The sequence below is a fragment of the Anastrepha ludens genome, chromosome 4 (genome assembly GCF_028408465.1).
Source record: "Anastrepha ludens isolate Willacy chromosome 4, idAnaLude1.1, whole genome shotgun sequence".
NCBI lineage: Eukaryota > Metazoa > Arthropoda > Insecta > Diptera > Tephritidae > Anastrepha > Anastrepha ludens.
In genome coordinates, this window is record NC_071500.1 from 82,325,171 (window position 1) to 82,344,704 (window position 19,534).

The window sequence follows — 19,534 nt, forward strand, 5'->3', positions numbered from 1 at the left end:
ATAGGACTCGGATCTGTAAACAAGCTCATTTTGCCTCTTATTTCTTATATAGGGCGCTCCTACAACGATCTCAGCCAGTACCCTGTATTTCCTTGGATTTTATCTGACTACACGAGTGATGTTTTAGACTTAACTGATCCAAAATCTTTTCGCGATCTCTCCAAGCCCATTGGTGTGGTAAATATCATAATTAATTTTTATCTTGTTTTAATTATTTATATTATTACGTAATTATTAATATTTTCAAAATATTTTCAACATTAGATTAATCCCAAAAATGAAGCTGGTGTACGCACCAAATACGAATCATTTGAGGATCCTTCTGGCGCGATTCCGAAGTTTCATTATGGCACACATTATTCTAATTCAGGCGGTGTATTGCACTATTTGCTACGCGTGGAACCATTTACTTCGCTACATATTGAGCTGCAAAGTGGACGCTTTGATGTGGCGGATCGCCAATTTCATTCGATACCACAAACATGGAAATTATTAATGGACAATACGAATGATGTGAAGGAGTTGATACCGGAATTCTTTTATTTTCCTGAATTTCTCAAAAATATGAATAAGTAAGTGGATTATTATTATTAATTAGTCACTGTTATCATTTTCCAGTATAAAAAAAGAAAATGTATTCAAAAAAATAATGCGTGATAGATCTGTATCGGAAATTCAAAATTTTCCAAAAGTCACCAGCTGTCCTACAGGCCACGTAGATAACCTATGGCGCGCCATACTTATGTAGAAGCAAAAAATGCATCTCGAATTTCAGGAGAAGTTTGGTTTCATACATCAGCATGGCTTCCTACACTTAACCAAATGATCGCCATGAAAGGATTTTATGGTTATAAAAGAATTTTCGGTCTCTAGCAATGACCTGATGACTATTCCCAAAATTGAAACTGAAGTCGAGCTAAAAAATGTAAAAATAAAAGTTTAAGTGTGGCAGTATTACTCGATATAAATATCGCTGAAAAGCAACACAGATGATTTATCAAATTTTAATTTCAACATTTTTTGACGTTTCGAAACTATCAAAAATAGCATAATAAAGCGTTTTGGCTGGAGTGGTTATTGGAGTTGGCTACTTGTACCACGTAATTTGTAGGTTGAGTGGAATATACCCATAATCTCCATAAGAGAGAGGCGAGTGGCAGTGCCCTCTCTCCTAATTTGTCTGCCATACAATTCCCTTAATGCCAATGGATCTACGACAACCGGATGCCATCGTAAACACTATAGTCAATTCTATGTTACCAAAACTACCCTCCATTCCTCAAAAATGTATGCTGTTGTAACAACAAAAACTACAATATCCGATTTTTATGTGTATAATCTTCCAAGTATGGAATTTTTCGAATGCAACTCTGCGAATAAATTAAAAAACAACTTCAGTTATTCACTTGGTTTCAATTCTTGCACGGGCTGTATTTTACGTTCACGCAGGCCAAGATCCTTGCATAAAATTTCAACTTGTTCGAATGACGAAGTTGTTGGCCTTTGGAATGACGACGAATCGACATTTCGGCGTCTTTTCAACACTTCGTCCTATGAACTTCGCGAAGAGATTTTTATTTTTTTCAAAGTAAATTTCCACAATTTGGAAGCGTTGTTCTAGCGTTAAACGAATTGCGATGACTTGCGAAACTTTCCCGAACAAAAATGTCAACACATTTTGCCATTTTTAGCTGTCAAATCATAGTTATCGATATCGATAGTTCCCATGCAGATAAAAAACAGCCGGTATTTATTATATATATGTGTTTTTCCGTCGTTTCTGCGTTATTTACGGTTTTGAAATTACTTTTTGACAACTGCACGCGAGGTTAAGTTAGAAAAAAACCGCGATATTTTGACCAGTTCTGAATTTATTTATTTTATTTTTTTTAATTTCATTAATCTTTTATACAAATATACTTCAAGATTTATTAAACATCGTCAAATTTTCAAACTTTTGAATCGATGACTCAATATTCTCGTTGATTTTTGATAATTTATCCCCTAACGGGCTTGCCCACGGGCCTATGAACTAATTCATTAATATATTTTCAGATTCGATTTGGGCCACTTGCAAATAACAAAAGAAAAAGTAGACGATGTCATACTGCCACCTTGGGCCACCACACCCGAGGAGTTTATTGCCATCCACCGACGTGCTTTAGAATCAGAGTATGTGAGCCAAAATCTGCATCATTGGATCGATTTGATTTTTGGGTAGGTTGAAAAAACAAAATTAATTAAGTAAAATATAACATGAAATGTGTGATTTTAATAATAACTTCGCCTTATTTTGTCCTCTGGATAGCTACAAACAAAAGGGCCCCAAGGCTGTCGAAGCGCTCAACGTTTTTTACTACTGTTCATATGAAGGTGCCGTAGATCTCGATAAAATTACCAATCCCGTCGAACGTGAAGCTGTTGAGGGTATGATCAACAACTTCGGACAAGTGCCATCACAATTGTTGCGTGAACCACATCCGCGTCGTTTAACACAAGAGGAAACCGCTTTGAAATTGGTGCGTGCCGAATTGAAACGGCCAGATCTTATGCAATTTCTCGATAAGGTTGTGCAATACTATTGTGAGCTATCAACGCCAAAAGATCCAATTGTCTTCCTAAGCGCTCCCCGAAGTCCCCCGCGTTCATTTCTACAGCTCAGTCCAGATGTGCTCGTCAGCATTTCCAAATCGTGTATACTCGGTGCGAATTCGTGGATGTCATACGATAAGGAGCGGGGATTTTTGCTGGAAATTGATGCGACTACCACCAACTTGAAGTGAGCGAAACTTACCGATCATCTGTTTGGTGATGCTTACTTTTGTTATTTTTATTATTTCAGAAACCGTAAACGCATATTTGGTCCTTTCCATCCCTCGCAAAATCCGCACTCACAATTATTTGCGGTAAGCACAGATGGCAAATTGTTATATGTGGGTGGTATTTGGGATAACTCACTGCGTGTATATAATTTGCACAAGGGCAAAACGGTGGCATCTGTGACGCGTCACTTAGGTGAGTAGATGCTGCTAAAATGTATATATAATTGTATGCTTTCACCTTTGAATTAATTATTTGTTGTTATATTACTATCAGACATAATTACCTGTCTGGCGCTAGATAACTGTGGCTCCTATTTAGTGACCGGTTCACGTGATTGCACCTGCATCGTTTGGAGCATACAAAGTCAACAGTACGGCAGCACGCAGACCAGCACAAACATTCCAATGCATGCGCTTACAGGCCAGGCGCATTTGCAGACTGTCACGCAGTTAAATACGCAAAATGCTTTCTCACCTAAACCATTGACCACCCTCTATGGGCATGATGATGCTATATCGAGTGTTGCCATTTACACCGAATTGGATATGGTCATTTCAGGATCGCTGGTAAATTGCACTTAGTTGAATTGGTGTTTAAATGCGATTTTATAATTTGCATATTTGGTTGTTGTTTTTTCTTTGTAATTTATAGGACGGCACTGTCAATGTATATACCATACAGGATGGTCAATTTGTGCGCACACTTAGGCCAATTGGTTGTACTGAGACCTGCGTGCAAATTTCGTTCGTTACAGTTTCATATCATGGTAAGTCATAACATTTTTGTTTACTTGTGTTATTTACTTGGAAATATGGTAATTTAGAAAAGGTAATTTAATTAGTGCTCAGATTGTTCTCGCATATTTTTCAGCCTGAAAGTATGCCACAATTTTGTTTGTGAACGCTGAGCAAACTTGCTTCAATGTTAAATAGCGTAGCTATAACCAGAGAATGTTAATAGAATTCCATTAACATTCTCTGCTATAACTGGGCTACTGCAAACCTCTAACATGTTAAGACCATTAGATCCGAGCGCATCGGGGCAAATTGCGCTTAAATGTACACTTGTCAGAAAAAGTATCCGTACACAAAGAAATTATGCAAATATACATTAAAAAATTTGTTGTAAAAAAAAACTTAAACATTTAAACTTTTATGAGAAATGTTTGGCCAGTCATTTTTCTACAATTTCTATACATTTTTTCCGAAGTACATATTTATAAATTAAATTTCACAAAACTAAAAAAACTTTACTTCAACGAAGCAGAACAAGTTTCCGTACACATGAAAATAGGGATTCCCCGCAGTATGCAGTGGCATATTCATACCCAATAACGGTTGGTAATTGATTTTGCTGTTACTACATAACTTTGGAGTTATTTTAAAGTTTTTGTGTACAAGAAATAGCGATGGGCCTCAAAACTAAGGATATTAGTGTTGGCGAGAGAAAAATTATCCTGAATCTTAGAAATGAAGGCAAATCTTTCCGCGAAATTGGGCAAATCATAGGAAGAAGTCACTCTTCTGTGCAGTGTGTAATCCTACAATATAACTGATTTAATTGTGTTAAAGCCACATTCTGGTCGACCTAGCAAGCTGGCCGTACGTGAAAAATGAACCATATTGCAAACAGTGAAAAATAATCCTCGAATTACGGCTTCTCAAATATGGAAAAGCATTTCAAATTCCTTTGGCAAGCATGTGCTCGACGATATTGTACGTAAAATACTTAAAAAAGATGGGTATCGCGGACGTGTAGCACGTAGACAACCGTACATATCCGAAATCAACAGAACAAAACGCATGGATTTTGCAAACGAATATGTTAGCAATCTTTCAGAATTTTGGAAACGTGTTCTATTATCAAATGAAAGCAAATATTGGATATTTGTCATTAAAGGAAGGAAACTAGTGTGGCGTAAGAGCGATACTGCGCTCGAAAAAGAAAAGACTAGCATGATTCGAAGCGTTCAACAGTTGGAGCTTGGTGATGATTTCTGGTTTCAGCATGATAATAATTCCAAGCTCTGGTTGCTGTATACACAAATCACCAATTGCGCACCCCGCCGCAATCCCAGATCTCATCCCTTTGAGCATTTGTGGGATTTACTGGAGCGCAGGATCTGTCAGCACAGCATAACCTCCAAGGAAATACTTAAAAACGTAAGGATATTTCTAAATTGGTCAATTCTTTGCCACATCGACTTGCGGAGGTCCTCAAGAGGAAAGGTTATCCCACAAGTTACTAGCACCTTACTTTTGTTTTTTTTTTTTTGTTAAATATGAACACTTTAACCGTTATTGCAATGTACGAATACGTTTTCTGCTTCGTTGAAGTGAATTTTTTTGTTTTTGTTTTGTGAAATTTAATTTTTATAGATGTACTTAGGAAAAAATGTATAGAAATTGTAGAAAAATTACTGATTAAACATTTCTCATAAAAGATTAATGTTTTAATGTTTTTTGCAGTGAATATCTTTATATGTTACTTTAATTTCTAAGTGTACGGATACTTTTTCTGGCAAGTGTATATATTTAGCATCACAACAATTGCTCTTGTCTCACACTGTACAGTATACTAAAGGTGGCGTCTTCCGAAAACTGCTACTCTACTTTACGTGACTGACCGACTGACGTCATGCGATATAATACAGCGTTTTTCAATAGGTGCGCTTCAACTTTTTTCCGATAGGGAGGGCGAACGACGCAATATTTTTTATTTTTCGTTTGTCATTTGTAAACTTCATTAGTATACATTTCATCATGGAACGCTACACGCTTGCAAACCATTGAATTTTATTATAAAAATGCGTGTTCTGTTAAGAAAGTTTAAAGTCGAAAAATCATCTTCAGTGATGAAGCTCACTTTTGGCTTAATGGCTTTGTCAACAAGCAAAATATGCGTTACTGGGCAGAAAGCAATCCACACGTGATTCATGAGGCACCGTTGCATCCCGAAAAAATCACTGTTTGGTGCGGTTTACATGCCGGCGGCGTAATTGGCCCATATTTTTTCGTTGACGAGAACGATCGCCACGTTACTGTGAATGGAAATCGATACCGCGACATGATAAACGATTATTTTTGGCCGCAATTGAATGGTATGGACTTAGACGACATGTGGTTTCAACAGGACGGGGCCACAAGCCACACAGCACACGCTACAATTGATTTGTTGAAAAGTAAGTTCGACGAGCGCATTATTTCCAGAAATGGATCGGTCGAATGGCCGCCGCGCTCGTGTGATTTGACGCCTCTAGACTATTTTCTTTGGGGTTATGTGAAGTCATTGGTCTACAGTAACAATCCGGCGACGATTTGTGAGCTCAGAGCCAATATTGAACACGAAATTGCTGGAATTTCGGCCGATTTATGCAAAAGAGTAGTCGAAAATTGGTTTCAACGATTGGCCTTCGTAAAACGTGCACGCGGTGGTCATGCAAAAGAATTCGAATTTCATACTTAAATGTATATGTTCAAACTCGATAATAAAAAAAAAATAGTTAAAAAGGTCAAACCGTTTGTGTTTTATTCAAAAAAAGTTGAAGCGCTCTTACTGAAAAACGCTTTAGTAGACTACAAATAAGCAAAAAAAAAGCAAAGGGGAAAGATATTACTTGTTTGCAAGTATTCAGTGAATGGCTTCTTTATATTGTAATTTGAAGATTTTCGACTTAAAAAAAAAAAAAAACTGATGAAAACAAAGTGCCGCGAGATAAATTAAAAAACGCGCATTATAAAATTACCTCCAAGTGCGGGTTTTTCGTGTTTTAAGAGGAGGAAGTAATCAAAGGCTAACCCCGTCAGTGTGGCACTTTAACTTGAACCTCCCACCAATCAAGGTACCGATCCTCTCGGTATTACCATTAGGTTAAGCGCTAACCTCCACGTCCATTACGGTCCTTAGGCAACATGTCGAAACTAGCATCTGCTTGTTAACACCCACTGTTTAGGTCGTTTGATGAGAGAGCCACTCCTGTCGTACAGTAGTCCCCCACCCGCCATGTTCTTGTCCATAACATAGAAAGGTAAGTTTCTATGTCTGGTAACGTCAGTTTGACTGCAGCACTAATAATAAAAGCCGTTAATTACTACATCGTAGGACAAGCGTAGACTAATGGCTACGGGATTTATTTACATATATATGTATCCTAAATCATGAAGTCCGAAAACTGACAACTATTTAAAGAACCCCATACTTCTTTAGATTGTAGCATGTGTGTGTGCTTGTGTATATAATTTTTTGTGTTTTGTAGTTTCTATTGCTTTCGCCTACTCTTCCCTTCCTTTTTTCTATATTCTTCAGTGATGGCGCCGTAGCGAATTCGCTCATCTGGTATACGATCAGTCTTGCTCTTGACTGAATTGCCCTATTACATTTTTCTAGCTTTCCATTTCTTCTAAATGTTTCATAGGCTTAAATCTGGTATTTTTGAACTTTGGATGAAAATTATTTGAGGGCATAAAAGTTACTAATATTTTTGCAAAAACGTTAGCCCATAAACTATTTCCGGGATCTCGAAAAATTTTACTTATCGAATTAAAAGAAGTAAACACTTTTTATTATAAAATTTGATTACAATAAAAGCTTTTCATTTTCTATTAAACTTGAGTTAATTTACCTTTTGAAGCTTTTAAATTTAATAAGTGCGATATAGCGTTACACCTAGTGCTCGAAAAAATAAAACATACTATTTTTCCCTTAGGTATGATTTTAGTTTCCATAATTATTGAAAGAAAACCATGCCACTAATGTAAACGAAACAGAAAGTTGAAGGGAAAAGTTGCATAATTTATTAAATCAATCTATGCGAACTTCCTTAAATAGAAAAACTTACAGTTTACCCGATGCGCTAATAAGAGAATATCTTTTAATGGTGGAGACAGGAGTCATTATCTTGAATTCACTTATTACTACCGTATCAGCTCAACCGCCAGCTGTTGAGATCGTAAGATTTTTTCATCAACCGATTTTGTATGTAGCAGCTTCAAGACAAAATTAGAAGATTCCTCTTTAAATGATTTGCTGTTCTTATGTACACATATTAAAGGCAGTAATAATAATTAATTTTCATTTCCTTTATTTTATAGTTTTTTATGTGTCTTTTTTTATATTATTACTTTCAAAAGCATCTTATAAATTCATTCTTATTTGTTGCGTTCCTGAGTCAAACCTTAAATATGTTTGTATTAGTAAATATGTGATTTTTAAAATCAATTTATCTTAAACTTTAAATGGTTTTATGTTTATGTGTAAATGTTATATACATTTTCTTCTTCGATTTGTGAGATGCATATTTATGCTGTTGTACAAATAGGTAAACCTACAGTTTTGTGGCTTTATCTGTCAAAGGCCGAGACCGGAGTTGGAAAAAGCGATTTGCTGCTTTGTTTTTAATATCAGCACCCAAGAACGATCCCACGCTAGTCGGTTCTACGCCCCCAGAAATACCCGGATTTATATCCAGCAGCATTCCTCAAACATTTGTGGGCAATGTTCATGCTGTTACAATAACAACAAACCGAGTGCCGGCAGCCTGTGTGACACTTTCAGTCATAATAGATACCGGATTATTATTTTTATTCTATTTCTAATACACACATCGCTTCATATAGTTCCTCAGCTGTGTGCATTTACTTGTTACTCGTACACTTTTTGTGCTAATCAGCATTTAGTTTAGTCAAGAACATACACTAAGCTCTAAAGTCCGTGAACGCTTGTAATTAACATATCTGTACTAATATACTATTTAGTCAATGACCTATGTTAACATATTCAAAGATTGCTACATAGGACGGGAAGCGGCACTGATCATTCGAAATGTAGGCATGTTTTCTTATCAAGCCAACGAAATGCGATTTAATATTGTCTTTAGAGCAAATAAGCACTTGTTCTATGTATCACGTGATTGAATTATCTCGTGAATAGAGCACGTATGTGCTCACGTTATAAATTTATGTAAATATGCTTATATGAATGTATATACATACATAAGCATTCTTCTGTTGCATTGGTTTTTTTGTTTTTTTGGTCGGAGGTTTGAGTTAAGTGCAGTGTCAGAGTTTAATGTGGCAAGATGCGTCTACAAGATACAAATGCAATTGTAGATAATGGTGTTCCGATTTAATTTTTTAAAAATAATTTTGCCGCCTATCTTGCCAACCCTTAATTATGTAAACAATAATTAAATTATTACTTCCTGCCACCCTAACTGAAAGATTGCGACTGTACTTCCGATTGTTAAAAAAAATGTGTTCATATGTAGTCGTTTTGATTTTCATTCTTTTGAGTTTTTGTGTATTTTATTTATTTGCATGTCAATAAAAATAATTTATTATTTCCGTTTCAGTCTAGCTTTAGAGCAAAGCATAGCTGCTCGACTAGAATTTTTAAAATTCTTGGGAGCATGCAGATAAAATCTGCTAATATTATTATACCTACTAGGGAGTTTTCCCTAAAGCTTTTGACCGATTTAACCACGAACGACTATGCTCTAAACTGAAGAATTGCTTTGGGCTGGGTAAATTCGCAGTGCATCTAAAAAAACTTAAGGTGTCTGCGGTATACTTCAATGATTAATCGTTACACCAGTTTATTTAGCTTTAACCCTTTGCGATCGGCAAATTTCTCTGATGGGAATACCTAGCTAGTCGGAGCAAATTTAGTGGTTTAAAACAAAAAACAAAAAAATAATATATATATCTATACTATAAAGGTGAATGTCTGTACGTTGTCCAACAACACAAAATGACGTAAAAATTTTTATACATTCATATTTTCACCCAATGAAGGTTATAGGCATGTTTTTATGATGGAACTCCCTTCTCACAGCCCCCAGGCTGCACCACCACTCTCATTCGTCACTAATAATCGAATATTTGCTTAAATTTAATCTAAAAAATCTTAGTTTCTCCTATTTCCCACTATTTATAGCACACTCTAGACTTCATAATCCGCATAAGCTGTTCAACTATGACCCAAATGCAAAGTTCAAAAACGGTTTGAGATAGAAAATTAATAAAAATAATTTTGCTTGATATTTTTCTGTTTTGTTGTTTTGATTTTATTCAACGAGGCATAGCAACGGATGCCGGGTATTGTAATGTTATGGTTATTAATAAAAAAATTTTCTATGAAATTGTTTGTAATGCTTTTATATACATATCCTAAATCCCTCAAAACTACTCCTACGCGAGCGGGGCCGCGGGCTAAAGCTAGTATATACATAAATATAATTGGCGCGTTCACCCTTTTTGGGTGTTTGGCCGAGCTCCTCCTCCTATTTGTGGTGTGCGTCTTGATGTTGTTCCACAAATGGAGGGATCTACAGTTTCAAGCCGACTCCGAACAGCAGATATGTTTATGAGGAGCTTTTCCATGGCAGAAATACACTCGGAGGTTTGCCATTGCCTGCCGAGGGGCGACCGCTATTAGAAAAATGTTTTTCTTAATTTTGGTTTTCACCGAGATTCGAACCGACGTTCTCTCGGTGAATTCCGAATGGTAGTCATGCACCAACCCATTCGGCTACGGCGGCCGCCGTAAACATAATAATAATAATAAAACAATAGAAAACACAGTATTCGTTGAAACTGATTTATTGTGTTTAATTTTATATGCAGATATGCAGATGTGGCTAGCTTTCTACTGCTCTCAACCGAGGTAATCAAGGTAATCTTTCCTCTTAATGACATCTCGCCACCAGACTGGCAGCACTGACTTTTACGACGACTTGCGAATGCCTTGGATTGAACTCTGTGATAATGAATTAATATCTGTAACGCCTTGATCGTCAAAAAACTGTTTACTGATGTTTCGTTAGGGACAAATCCTATGTTATATTAATAGGTGTTATGTAGAAAACATCTTAACTCTACAGTTATTTCAACTTTTTATATTGACAATAAAAATCTTAAATTTGTTTCGAGAGTAACGAATCTTGGCTTTGATATTAGTTTTGGCCTCACTTTTGTCGACCATACAAATTCTATCATAAGCAAGGTGTAAAATATTTTAAGGAATTAACAACTATATTAATATTGCCAATTAAAGTTTTTGGCGATGCAGAAATCAATGAGGTCAGGAGTTTTGTTTTTGTCAGTTGGCTTACTAACAAAAACTTTAATTATTTTAATTATCAATTAATTACTGACAATTAAAAGTATTTTTGAGCTATCATCTGACCATTCTCCATTATTGCTTACGCAGCTATTTACACGGTGCGCAATATATAACAGCAAAACTGACTGGAAATCTTATAGAGAGTATATTGAAAAAAAAAAAACCTCAATTTAAATGTACCATTAAAAGGCGCTGAAAGCATTGAAAACTCTAAAATATATCTGAATGATGTCATACATGCAGCAGCCATAAAATCTACTCATGGTCCCAACTGTTGAACAGCAAATAAAGACAACAGCAAGAAGGCATTACTCCACCCTTCAAAAACACATTAACAATGAAGTTAATTTACTCCCAATAAAAAAACTCACATCAAAAAGTGGGCTGCAAAGAAATTGACCCATTGACAAATAAATTGGGGGGAAAAAAATATTGCCAATAATCTGCAGTCGATTTCATTATCGATCTGCTCATAAAATTTATGTAGTATTCAATCACGTATCAAGCTATGAGTTTTTGGGTTAGCAAAATATGATTATATTTTTGGCTGGGTACCTCGCCGAATAGTTTGTAAAATTTCTGTTTACATGGAAGCGAGAGAGAAACGGTATTTTTCTATACCGCCTTATGATGCATAAGACGCCTAACCATCTTTATGAAAAATTGTCTTTCTCAAAACAAGCTGCCTAAATGACTTGATTATAACCCAGGCGGCCGCCGTAGCCGAATGGGTTGGTGCGTGATTACCATTCGGAATTCACAGAGAGGTCGTTAGTTCGAATCTCGGTGAAAGCAAAATTAATAAAAACATTTTTCTAATAGCGGTCGCCCCTCGGCAGGCAATGGCAAACCTCCGAGTGTATTTCTGCCATGAAAAAGCTCCTCATAAAAATATCTGCCGTTCGAAGTCGGCTTGAAACTGTAGGTTCCTCCATTTGTGGAACAACATCAAGACGCACACCACAAATAGGAGGAGGAGCTCGGCCAAACACCTAACAGAAGTGTACGCGCCAATTATTTATTTTTTATTTTATAAATACTCAACCTCTGCAAGACTATTTTTCGTCAATGCTACTTGCCCTATTTAGAACTCCGTTCCATCCTCTATTCGCAACATCTTAAATACAAACAATTTTAACAATGTCTTGTGTTCATACGTATATTGCCTTTTATATTTTGCGCCTAATAATGAAAATACTGTGAAATAATAAAGAAAATAGCTTTATTGTTTTTCAAAATATTCTCATTGAAAGTTAATTAACGAGTTAATTTCAGCTTTTATGCGAAATATTACACAATTTTCAACTCACTGCAAAAAGAACAAATAAAGCTCACAAGTGAAAACGTTTTAAGTAAGTTTATGCTGAAAAATACCAAACGTTTTGATAAAAATATCGAATTACACTCATCACTCCGTAATGTTGCAAAGGCGCAAAACATAAAGGCAACCCTCATATTTTCGTTAATTTATACAAGCATTTAGTTGCAATACGAATTTCGCTATCAGCGTATATTTCAGTCCAATGTGTAAATTTATCATAAAGTTTTGTTCTTTATTATATTTGTTTTAATTTTATGTATGTATATCTCTTTCTGTCATCAGTTTTTATTATGAATTAAATACCTAGTAATATAAATAGTTTTCTTTGCGCATCATGTTTTTACATGTAGTTCGTCATAGTACATTCCACGCAAAAAAAAAAAAAAAATCATATCTACATCAAAATTTCCAACTTTTAAAACTTGGTAATTCGACGCACTGCTATTATTTTGAACACAGGTGTTGTTTATATGTGTATGTGTTTCTATTGGAGCTGTAGATACCAGCTCTAGACTCGCTCGAATTTCGTTCATTGCTTACTTTGAAATTTTCGAGCTTTTGAACAATGTGAGCAGCTAAATAAAAAATTGTCAATGTATTTTTTAGCAGTTGTTTTTTAGCTTACTCGTACAAGAGGATAAAAAATGATGTGGCAAATAAATATTATCAATATAAAAAAACGCAAAACAGTCAAAACAACTGCAGTGAAACCTCCCTTGCGCGTACACACATCTTCAGTCAACTTTTGTCCGTCCAAGAGAGGTTTCCGCTCAAGGAGATGATGGCTTATTTTAGAACATTTTAATTTTTAATTAATTAAATATTAAATATATCTTATTTGAATAAAAGATATTGATACGAGTATTATATCATTCAAACAGAAATGTGTATGTATTTTTTAGAAGTGTATGTATGTATATTTCATTTATGGCTGTTCGAAAAAGTGCGCGCAAAATCAAGGGCTAATAGCATTGACATTTGGCGGCATTAATCTGGATTGTAGTGTGGCAGACGGATATTACGCGTATTAGTGAACAACTGATATGTTTATTGGATAGTTTGGTCAGTAAAAGATAGACCACAATCAACAAATACGGATATTAGCTGTCCAAATAATAAAAAATTTATTTATTTAAAAAAAATCTTAAATTGCTATTTCTCAAACTGATCCGAAATATCAAAACAACTAACGTAATTGCGAACGTGTTAGTGCAAATTAGCATTGCATCCATACTATCTCAGGAAACAGAACAAAAAATCTGGAAAATTGTAAGTTTATATTCATGAAGGACCGGAATGTTAAATTTTGGGAGGAAGATGCGCGTAGAAAGGCTGCTCTTTTGAGCATCGCACTTGTAAAACTCGATATATCGTTCATAAACGTCGATGTTGAGACCCGCAAAACATCGATATATCGTTCATCTTGGTAAACTGAAACATCTGTTAATGTAGCTTAGATGATTGCTCAAGCCTTTACATTTCATCATATCACAAATTGGTGGCCGTAGTACGATTATGATAGCGCTATCTCCATGCCATTTGTGTCATCAGTATAATGCAAACAATACGAATGTTTTAAGTGTATAGCAACACTGCTAAGTGCTAAAGTGCTTCATTTCATCCGGCTGCCAAAGTCAAAGTATTCAATTATATATAAATATAAACAATGACGTAATGAGCATAATATATACGGTTACGGGAAATTAGTTCACTAAGGAATCTGAGACAACCAATTACTTGGACCGTGATATATGGTTACATATATTTGAATATCGATATTTTTCGATGATTATGAACGATACATGGATGTTTCTAATAAATTATTATATATATATATTTATATATAATTGGCATCCCATTCATCCAACACCAAATGAAAGAAAATTTGTTTTCTAATAGCGGTTGCCCCTCGGCAGACAATGGCAAACTTCCGAGTGCATATATGCCATGAAAAAGTTCCTCACAAAAAACCATCTGCCGTTCGGAGTCGGCCAAAAACTGTATGTCCCTCCAGGGCAGGCACGGCAGACGGTTTTTTGTGAGGAACTTTTTCATGGCAGAAATGCACTCGGAAATTTGCCATTGTCTGCCGATAGATAAGTCACCCCAAATAACCATAGGTGGTTAATCACTACAACTTATTTGGGTAAGACACCCTAACGTATGATACACTAATGTAATGTAATATATGTATATTATGGCGGGTTGATTTAAAAATCGCTCATTGCTCTGTGAAAATTGTATTCTAGGGATCAAAATAAGAAACTTTGCCGAAAGAACCATACCTCTAAAACGAATTCTGATGTCCCCCAATTTAAAAATATCACCATTTTTGGCCTTTACATGAAAAAATTAGCTAAATGGCTATGTTTTTTCTTTATTTTTATTTATTTATATTATAATAATATTTATTATTTATTTATAATAATATCTATTTTTTCTCCTAAGAAATTTATTTAGTCAGAACATATGTAAATGAAAAAATTAATTTAAGTGAGTTATAGAAAAGAAACTAAAAAGTTCGACCCAAATTGGGCGACATCAGGATTCGTTTTAGAGGTATGGTTCTTTCGGCAAAGTTTCTTATTTTGATCCCTAGAATACGATTTTCACAGATCAATGAGCGATTTTTTTGCCTCCCCACAAATCGACCCGGCCTAATGTATATACATACGTACATATATCCGAAAACGAATAACAAATGCGAAAATGGGGTAAATTAAAATTTTGTACAACTTTAATTATTAGTTCGGACATAGAAAAACTTTTTATCCTTAAACTTAAGCAGGTACCGCCGTACATGAAGGTTTTTTAATCATTTGCAAGTCTTCATATTTACGAACAAAAAAGAGACAAGATAAACATTACTGTATACAATGTGGGCGTAGCCATATAGAATAGAAAGGTAAACATTTAAATTTTATTGAGGTCGTACACACTAAATTTTCCGCAAAGGCACCTTCACTGCCAAACGTATTTGAGTATTGTCTAGCATTAGTATGTGTGACTAAATTTACAAACCTCTTCAACAGAAAGCAATAAATTTTTCTGGTCATGTGATAATGGGGCATTAAAATTCCATGTCGACACTAAAAAATACATACGAGGGTCATCTGACATGTTCGCGACTGAGGTGCTGAGCGATGACTCATCCTCCCGATACTAATAACGCTAATTGCGTGGCTCATTGTGGACTATTTTTTTTTGGCTCCTTAATATTTTTTATTCTTGGAATAAGCAACAAAAGCCATTCAATGGATCTGGAAATTCCCGAAATATATCGTCGGTTCTTGAGGATTCTGCACCTTCAATTACAACAATTACAATGGTCCTGTAACGATAGTGACCGAAGAAAATGTCAAAGAAATCGAAAAGTTAGTACTGGTCTGTCGACAAATTAAATTGAGGCAGATAACCGAAAAGCTACAAATTAACCAAAAACAAACTGGAAATATTTAATATAAGCATTTTCACATGAAAAAAATTAGTGCATGTTAGGTACAGCGAATGCTCATCTCCCTCGACCAGCAGATACGATTAGAGAGATGTAAAGATTTTGTGTGATTTAAACGGAATTTCCAATCATATTGTAACCGCTTATGAAACCTAGATTCGTCATTATTATGCGGAATTGAAGCAAGAGTCGGTAGAGTTGCTTGAACATTGAAAAATTAAAAAAAAATATATATAACCATACTTTTATTCATTAAGTACCTTATACCGCGAACTTATCAGCCTAACTCGTATATACTTATTAAAAGACTCAAATCTCAAAAAACAAATATAATAATTATAATGTCATCTTATTTTATTGTTTTCATAAGACGATGTATGTGTATGTATTGCGTTAGTATAACACATCGCTGGCAATAGCAAATGACGCGCCCCCTGGGCCAATTAAATACGTATAAATGAATGTGACCTATTAGAGCAACTTCTAAATAAATTTATCAAATTTAAATCGAAGTGAATAAAAAGTAAAGCATCCACAGCACTCAGTATTTACACATGCACATACAGGTGCAGGGTGGTCTAAACAGAGGAGTGTTTTTGAATCATAACACTGCAAAAAACGGGACTAGTTCGTTATGTGTCGTAAAGGAACATGCGACTACTGCCACTTTTCATTTCTTAATCTGGATTTATGATGACTTATTATTTATTATGTTAAATGCGGCCGCCTTGCCCGTGCTCGAAACCTCGGCCATGGAACACCAAATACTGTAAGATCTCTTTTTTAACTGGATTATTTTTATGCGATTTTGAAGTTGTGCGGTTTGTATTTCATCCAAAAATTTCTTCGGCAAACATATCGTACATAAGGACTTGTTTAGGAATACCGCATATAAACAGTCTCCAAAAATGGTAAAACGCTCAAAACTCACCATTTGTTCCACTGACATAAAACGTTTATGGATATAAAGGACAGCTAAATCTAACTTAACTCTTCACATCCAGATGTCAGTGATTTGTTTTAGAGTGAGCTTCTGCGATTCGGGGATTTCGGGGATACCATCGAGAAGTCGCTATTACATCATTCTGAGTTTCGCATTGAAAGGTGTAAACTGTAATGGTTTTGAAATTAAATTTTGTTTTAACGGGGGTTTGCATATTTTTATAATAAGTGGCGAGTTTAAATTTGATTGATTAGACAATTACGACACGTATCTCTAGTTTTTCAAAGCAAGTCAAGTCTTTTTAATGCGAATATTTTATATGCGATTTTCTGTAGAACGTATCCAACGCATAAAACGAGACCATAAAGTAATAGAAACGTGAAAGATAATCATGCGTAAACTAATAAAATATATCTTTGAACACTTATCACTTATTTTTTGCTAATTATCAGTCATTTTGGCTTATACACTAAATAAAAAAGAAATTTTAAGTGGCAAAGATGCATCTGATTATGTTCACGTCTTTAGCGCAAGATGATAATAAGTAAATCATTTTAGCTGGCTTCGGCTTATAAGAAAGCCGTTGATGTTCACATTGGCCCACATCTCATATATCAACAATTATTTTAACAGTAAAAAATAGTGAAGTATAAAACAGGGTCCCCTTTGAGTTCTAACAATAGTCAGTGCTGACACTCGGCTACGCCTCTACCGGCAGAGTATTGTAATTATTCGTTGAAAATGCAACTAGTTTGTTCAATATCTTGAACAGAGAGGTATCGGCAGTTCTTAACTCGTCATCAGTCTCCAAAGGAGCTGAAAGGATGCGGTGTCCGTCCAACCTGAGACGCGCCATTATGTTTTCTAATAAGGATATCATCGAATGTAAAATCTGTTAATAAAGGTTGAGCAATTGAGAGGTATCGGATTCTACATTGAAATAGAAAAATTTTGAATGACTCACTGGAGGACTTCGGTGGGTATCTCGTGAATAACATTAGTAATGTTGGCTTTCAATGCCTCAATCGCATAGCATTTAGACTTTACATACCGCCACATAAAAAAGTCCAAAAATGTGATATCACACGATCTTGGAGGCAAATCCACAGGTCCGAGACAGGAGATAAATTGCTCACGGAAACGACGACGTAGTAAATCCATTGCTTCGCGGGCTGTATGGCAAGTAGCGCCATCTTGTTGCAACCATATTGCAACAATATGTGCAACGATATTGTAACAACAAAAAGTCATTTATCATGGCGCGATAGCGTTCGCCGTTCACTGTTACATTGGCGCCAGCCTCGTCTTTGAAGAAAAATGGGCCGATCATTCCTCCAGACAATAGGCCGCAGGAACGATGTTTTCAATGGATGTAGGGCTATTCTGGAATGGGTTCGAGTTGCTATTCAGCCTACATACGACAATTTTGCTTATTGACGCAGCCATAAAGCCAAAAATGGTCTCAATGCTGAACACCATATGTTGGCTTGAGCGTGCGATGAACACTTGTCACAGAACGTCGATCTTCGTAATACAATTGAACGATTTGTAAACGTTGAGGCGTAAGTCTTTCTTATAAAATGAAGGTAGCGACGTGTGACTGTAAAATACCCCTATTCTTCTTCTTTCATAGCGTTACAACGCAGGGAGCGTCAAAGCTTCCTTCAAAATGCTCCTCCAAAGCGGTCTATCTTGAGCTGTTGCTTCGTGTTACGTATTCTCAGATTCTTAAGATCGTGTTCACCTGCGTCTATCCAACGGTTCCTCGGTCTGCCTTTGGCCTTCACGCCCATTAGCTTTCCTGTCAAGGCTTTCTTCACGCTACAGTCAACAGGCATACGGATCACATGACCTAGCCATTTTATGCGCTGCGCTTTAGCAAAACGCACAGCTGTCTCGTTCTGAGTTAGATCGTTCAGTTCCGAGTTCAATCGGATTCTATAGGTATCATCATCCATTCTTATTGGGCCAAAGATCTTAAAATTTTTCTTTCCATACGAGCAATCTGAGCACAATCATCAACCTTAAGAGTCCATACGGTAATACCACAGCGACGTGTATGCTTTACGAAAGGTCTGCGCAACGACTTAGATGTCCGAAACATGCAGCGACAGATTCCTGCTATTTAGGAAGAAAGAACGATACTTCGAAAGCGCATGCGTCAATTCGACGCAGACTATCTTTTAAGCCTTAAGGAAAACCAAGATGACTTTAATTGAATGTGCGGGGTGTATGCTATTGGGAAGAGGGAGAGTGTGAAATATACTAGTACATAGAGTCGTGATCCTTAGAAATAGAAAAAATAAAATAAATAAAAATAAATATAGTTTAGGCTTATTTTACTTCGTTCATTCATTTGAAAGAAACCTGTATGAGGACTACCCTATACATGTGTATGCATGCGTGTGCATATACCCTATGATCAAACAGTACCGGGAATGTTTAATTTAAACGAACCGCGCACGTGGGAACCGGCCCATATTTTTTTCTTATGTTGGTAGGCCAGATAGTTAATGAAGAATGTTATTTATCCGTTTGGAAGCGTTTAATTGATGCTGTACGTCGCAAACGGCCGGAAATGTGGGCAAACAATTCTTGGATTTTGCATGATGATAACGCGCCATCGCACCGAGCCCAAATTATGCTGGATTATTTGACCAAACACCAAGTAAATACCATCGTGCAAGCATCGCATTCACCTGATATGGCCCCGTGTGACTTCTTTTGGTTTCCCACTTTGAAGTTATTTTGAAGTTATCGCTTCGTGGAAGGAGATTTCAGTCGATAGAGGAGGTCAAAGAGAATGCGACGAGGGAGCTGAAGGCCATCCATTCGTCGGCCTACGAGGGGTGCATGGAGAACTGGGTTAAAC

General features: G+C 36.0%; 1 protein-coding gene across 3 annotated transcripts in view; it reads left to right on the forward strand.

Moving 5' to 3' along the window:
- LOC128859998 (neurobeachin-like protein 1) overlaps positions 1–19,534 on the forward strand; it is a 177,997-nt gene that overhangs the window by 114,651 nt on the left and 43,812 nt on the right. For all 3 annotated transcript variants that reach the window (XM_054097198.1, XM_054097200.1, XM_054097201.1), the window contains 7 exons: positions 53–177; positions 265–572; positions 2,056–2,217; positions 2,309–2,779; positions 2,843–3,015; positions 3,097–3,389; positions 3,475–3,589. In XM_054097198.1, coding sequence (XP_053953173.1) covers positions 53–177; positions 265–572; positions 2,056–2,217; positions 2,309–2,779; positions 2,843–3,015; positions 3,097–3,389; positions 3,475–3,589 — 1,647 coding nt within the window. The remainder of the gene's footprint in view (positions 1–52; positions 178–264; positions 573–2,055; positions 2,218–2,308; positions 2,780–2,842; positions 3,016–3,096; positions 3,390–3,474; positions 3,590–19,534) is intronic.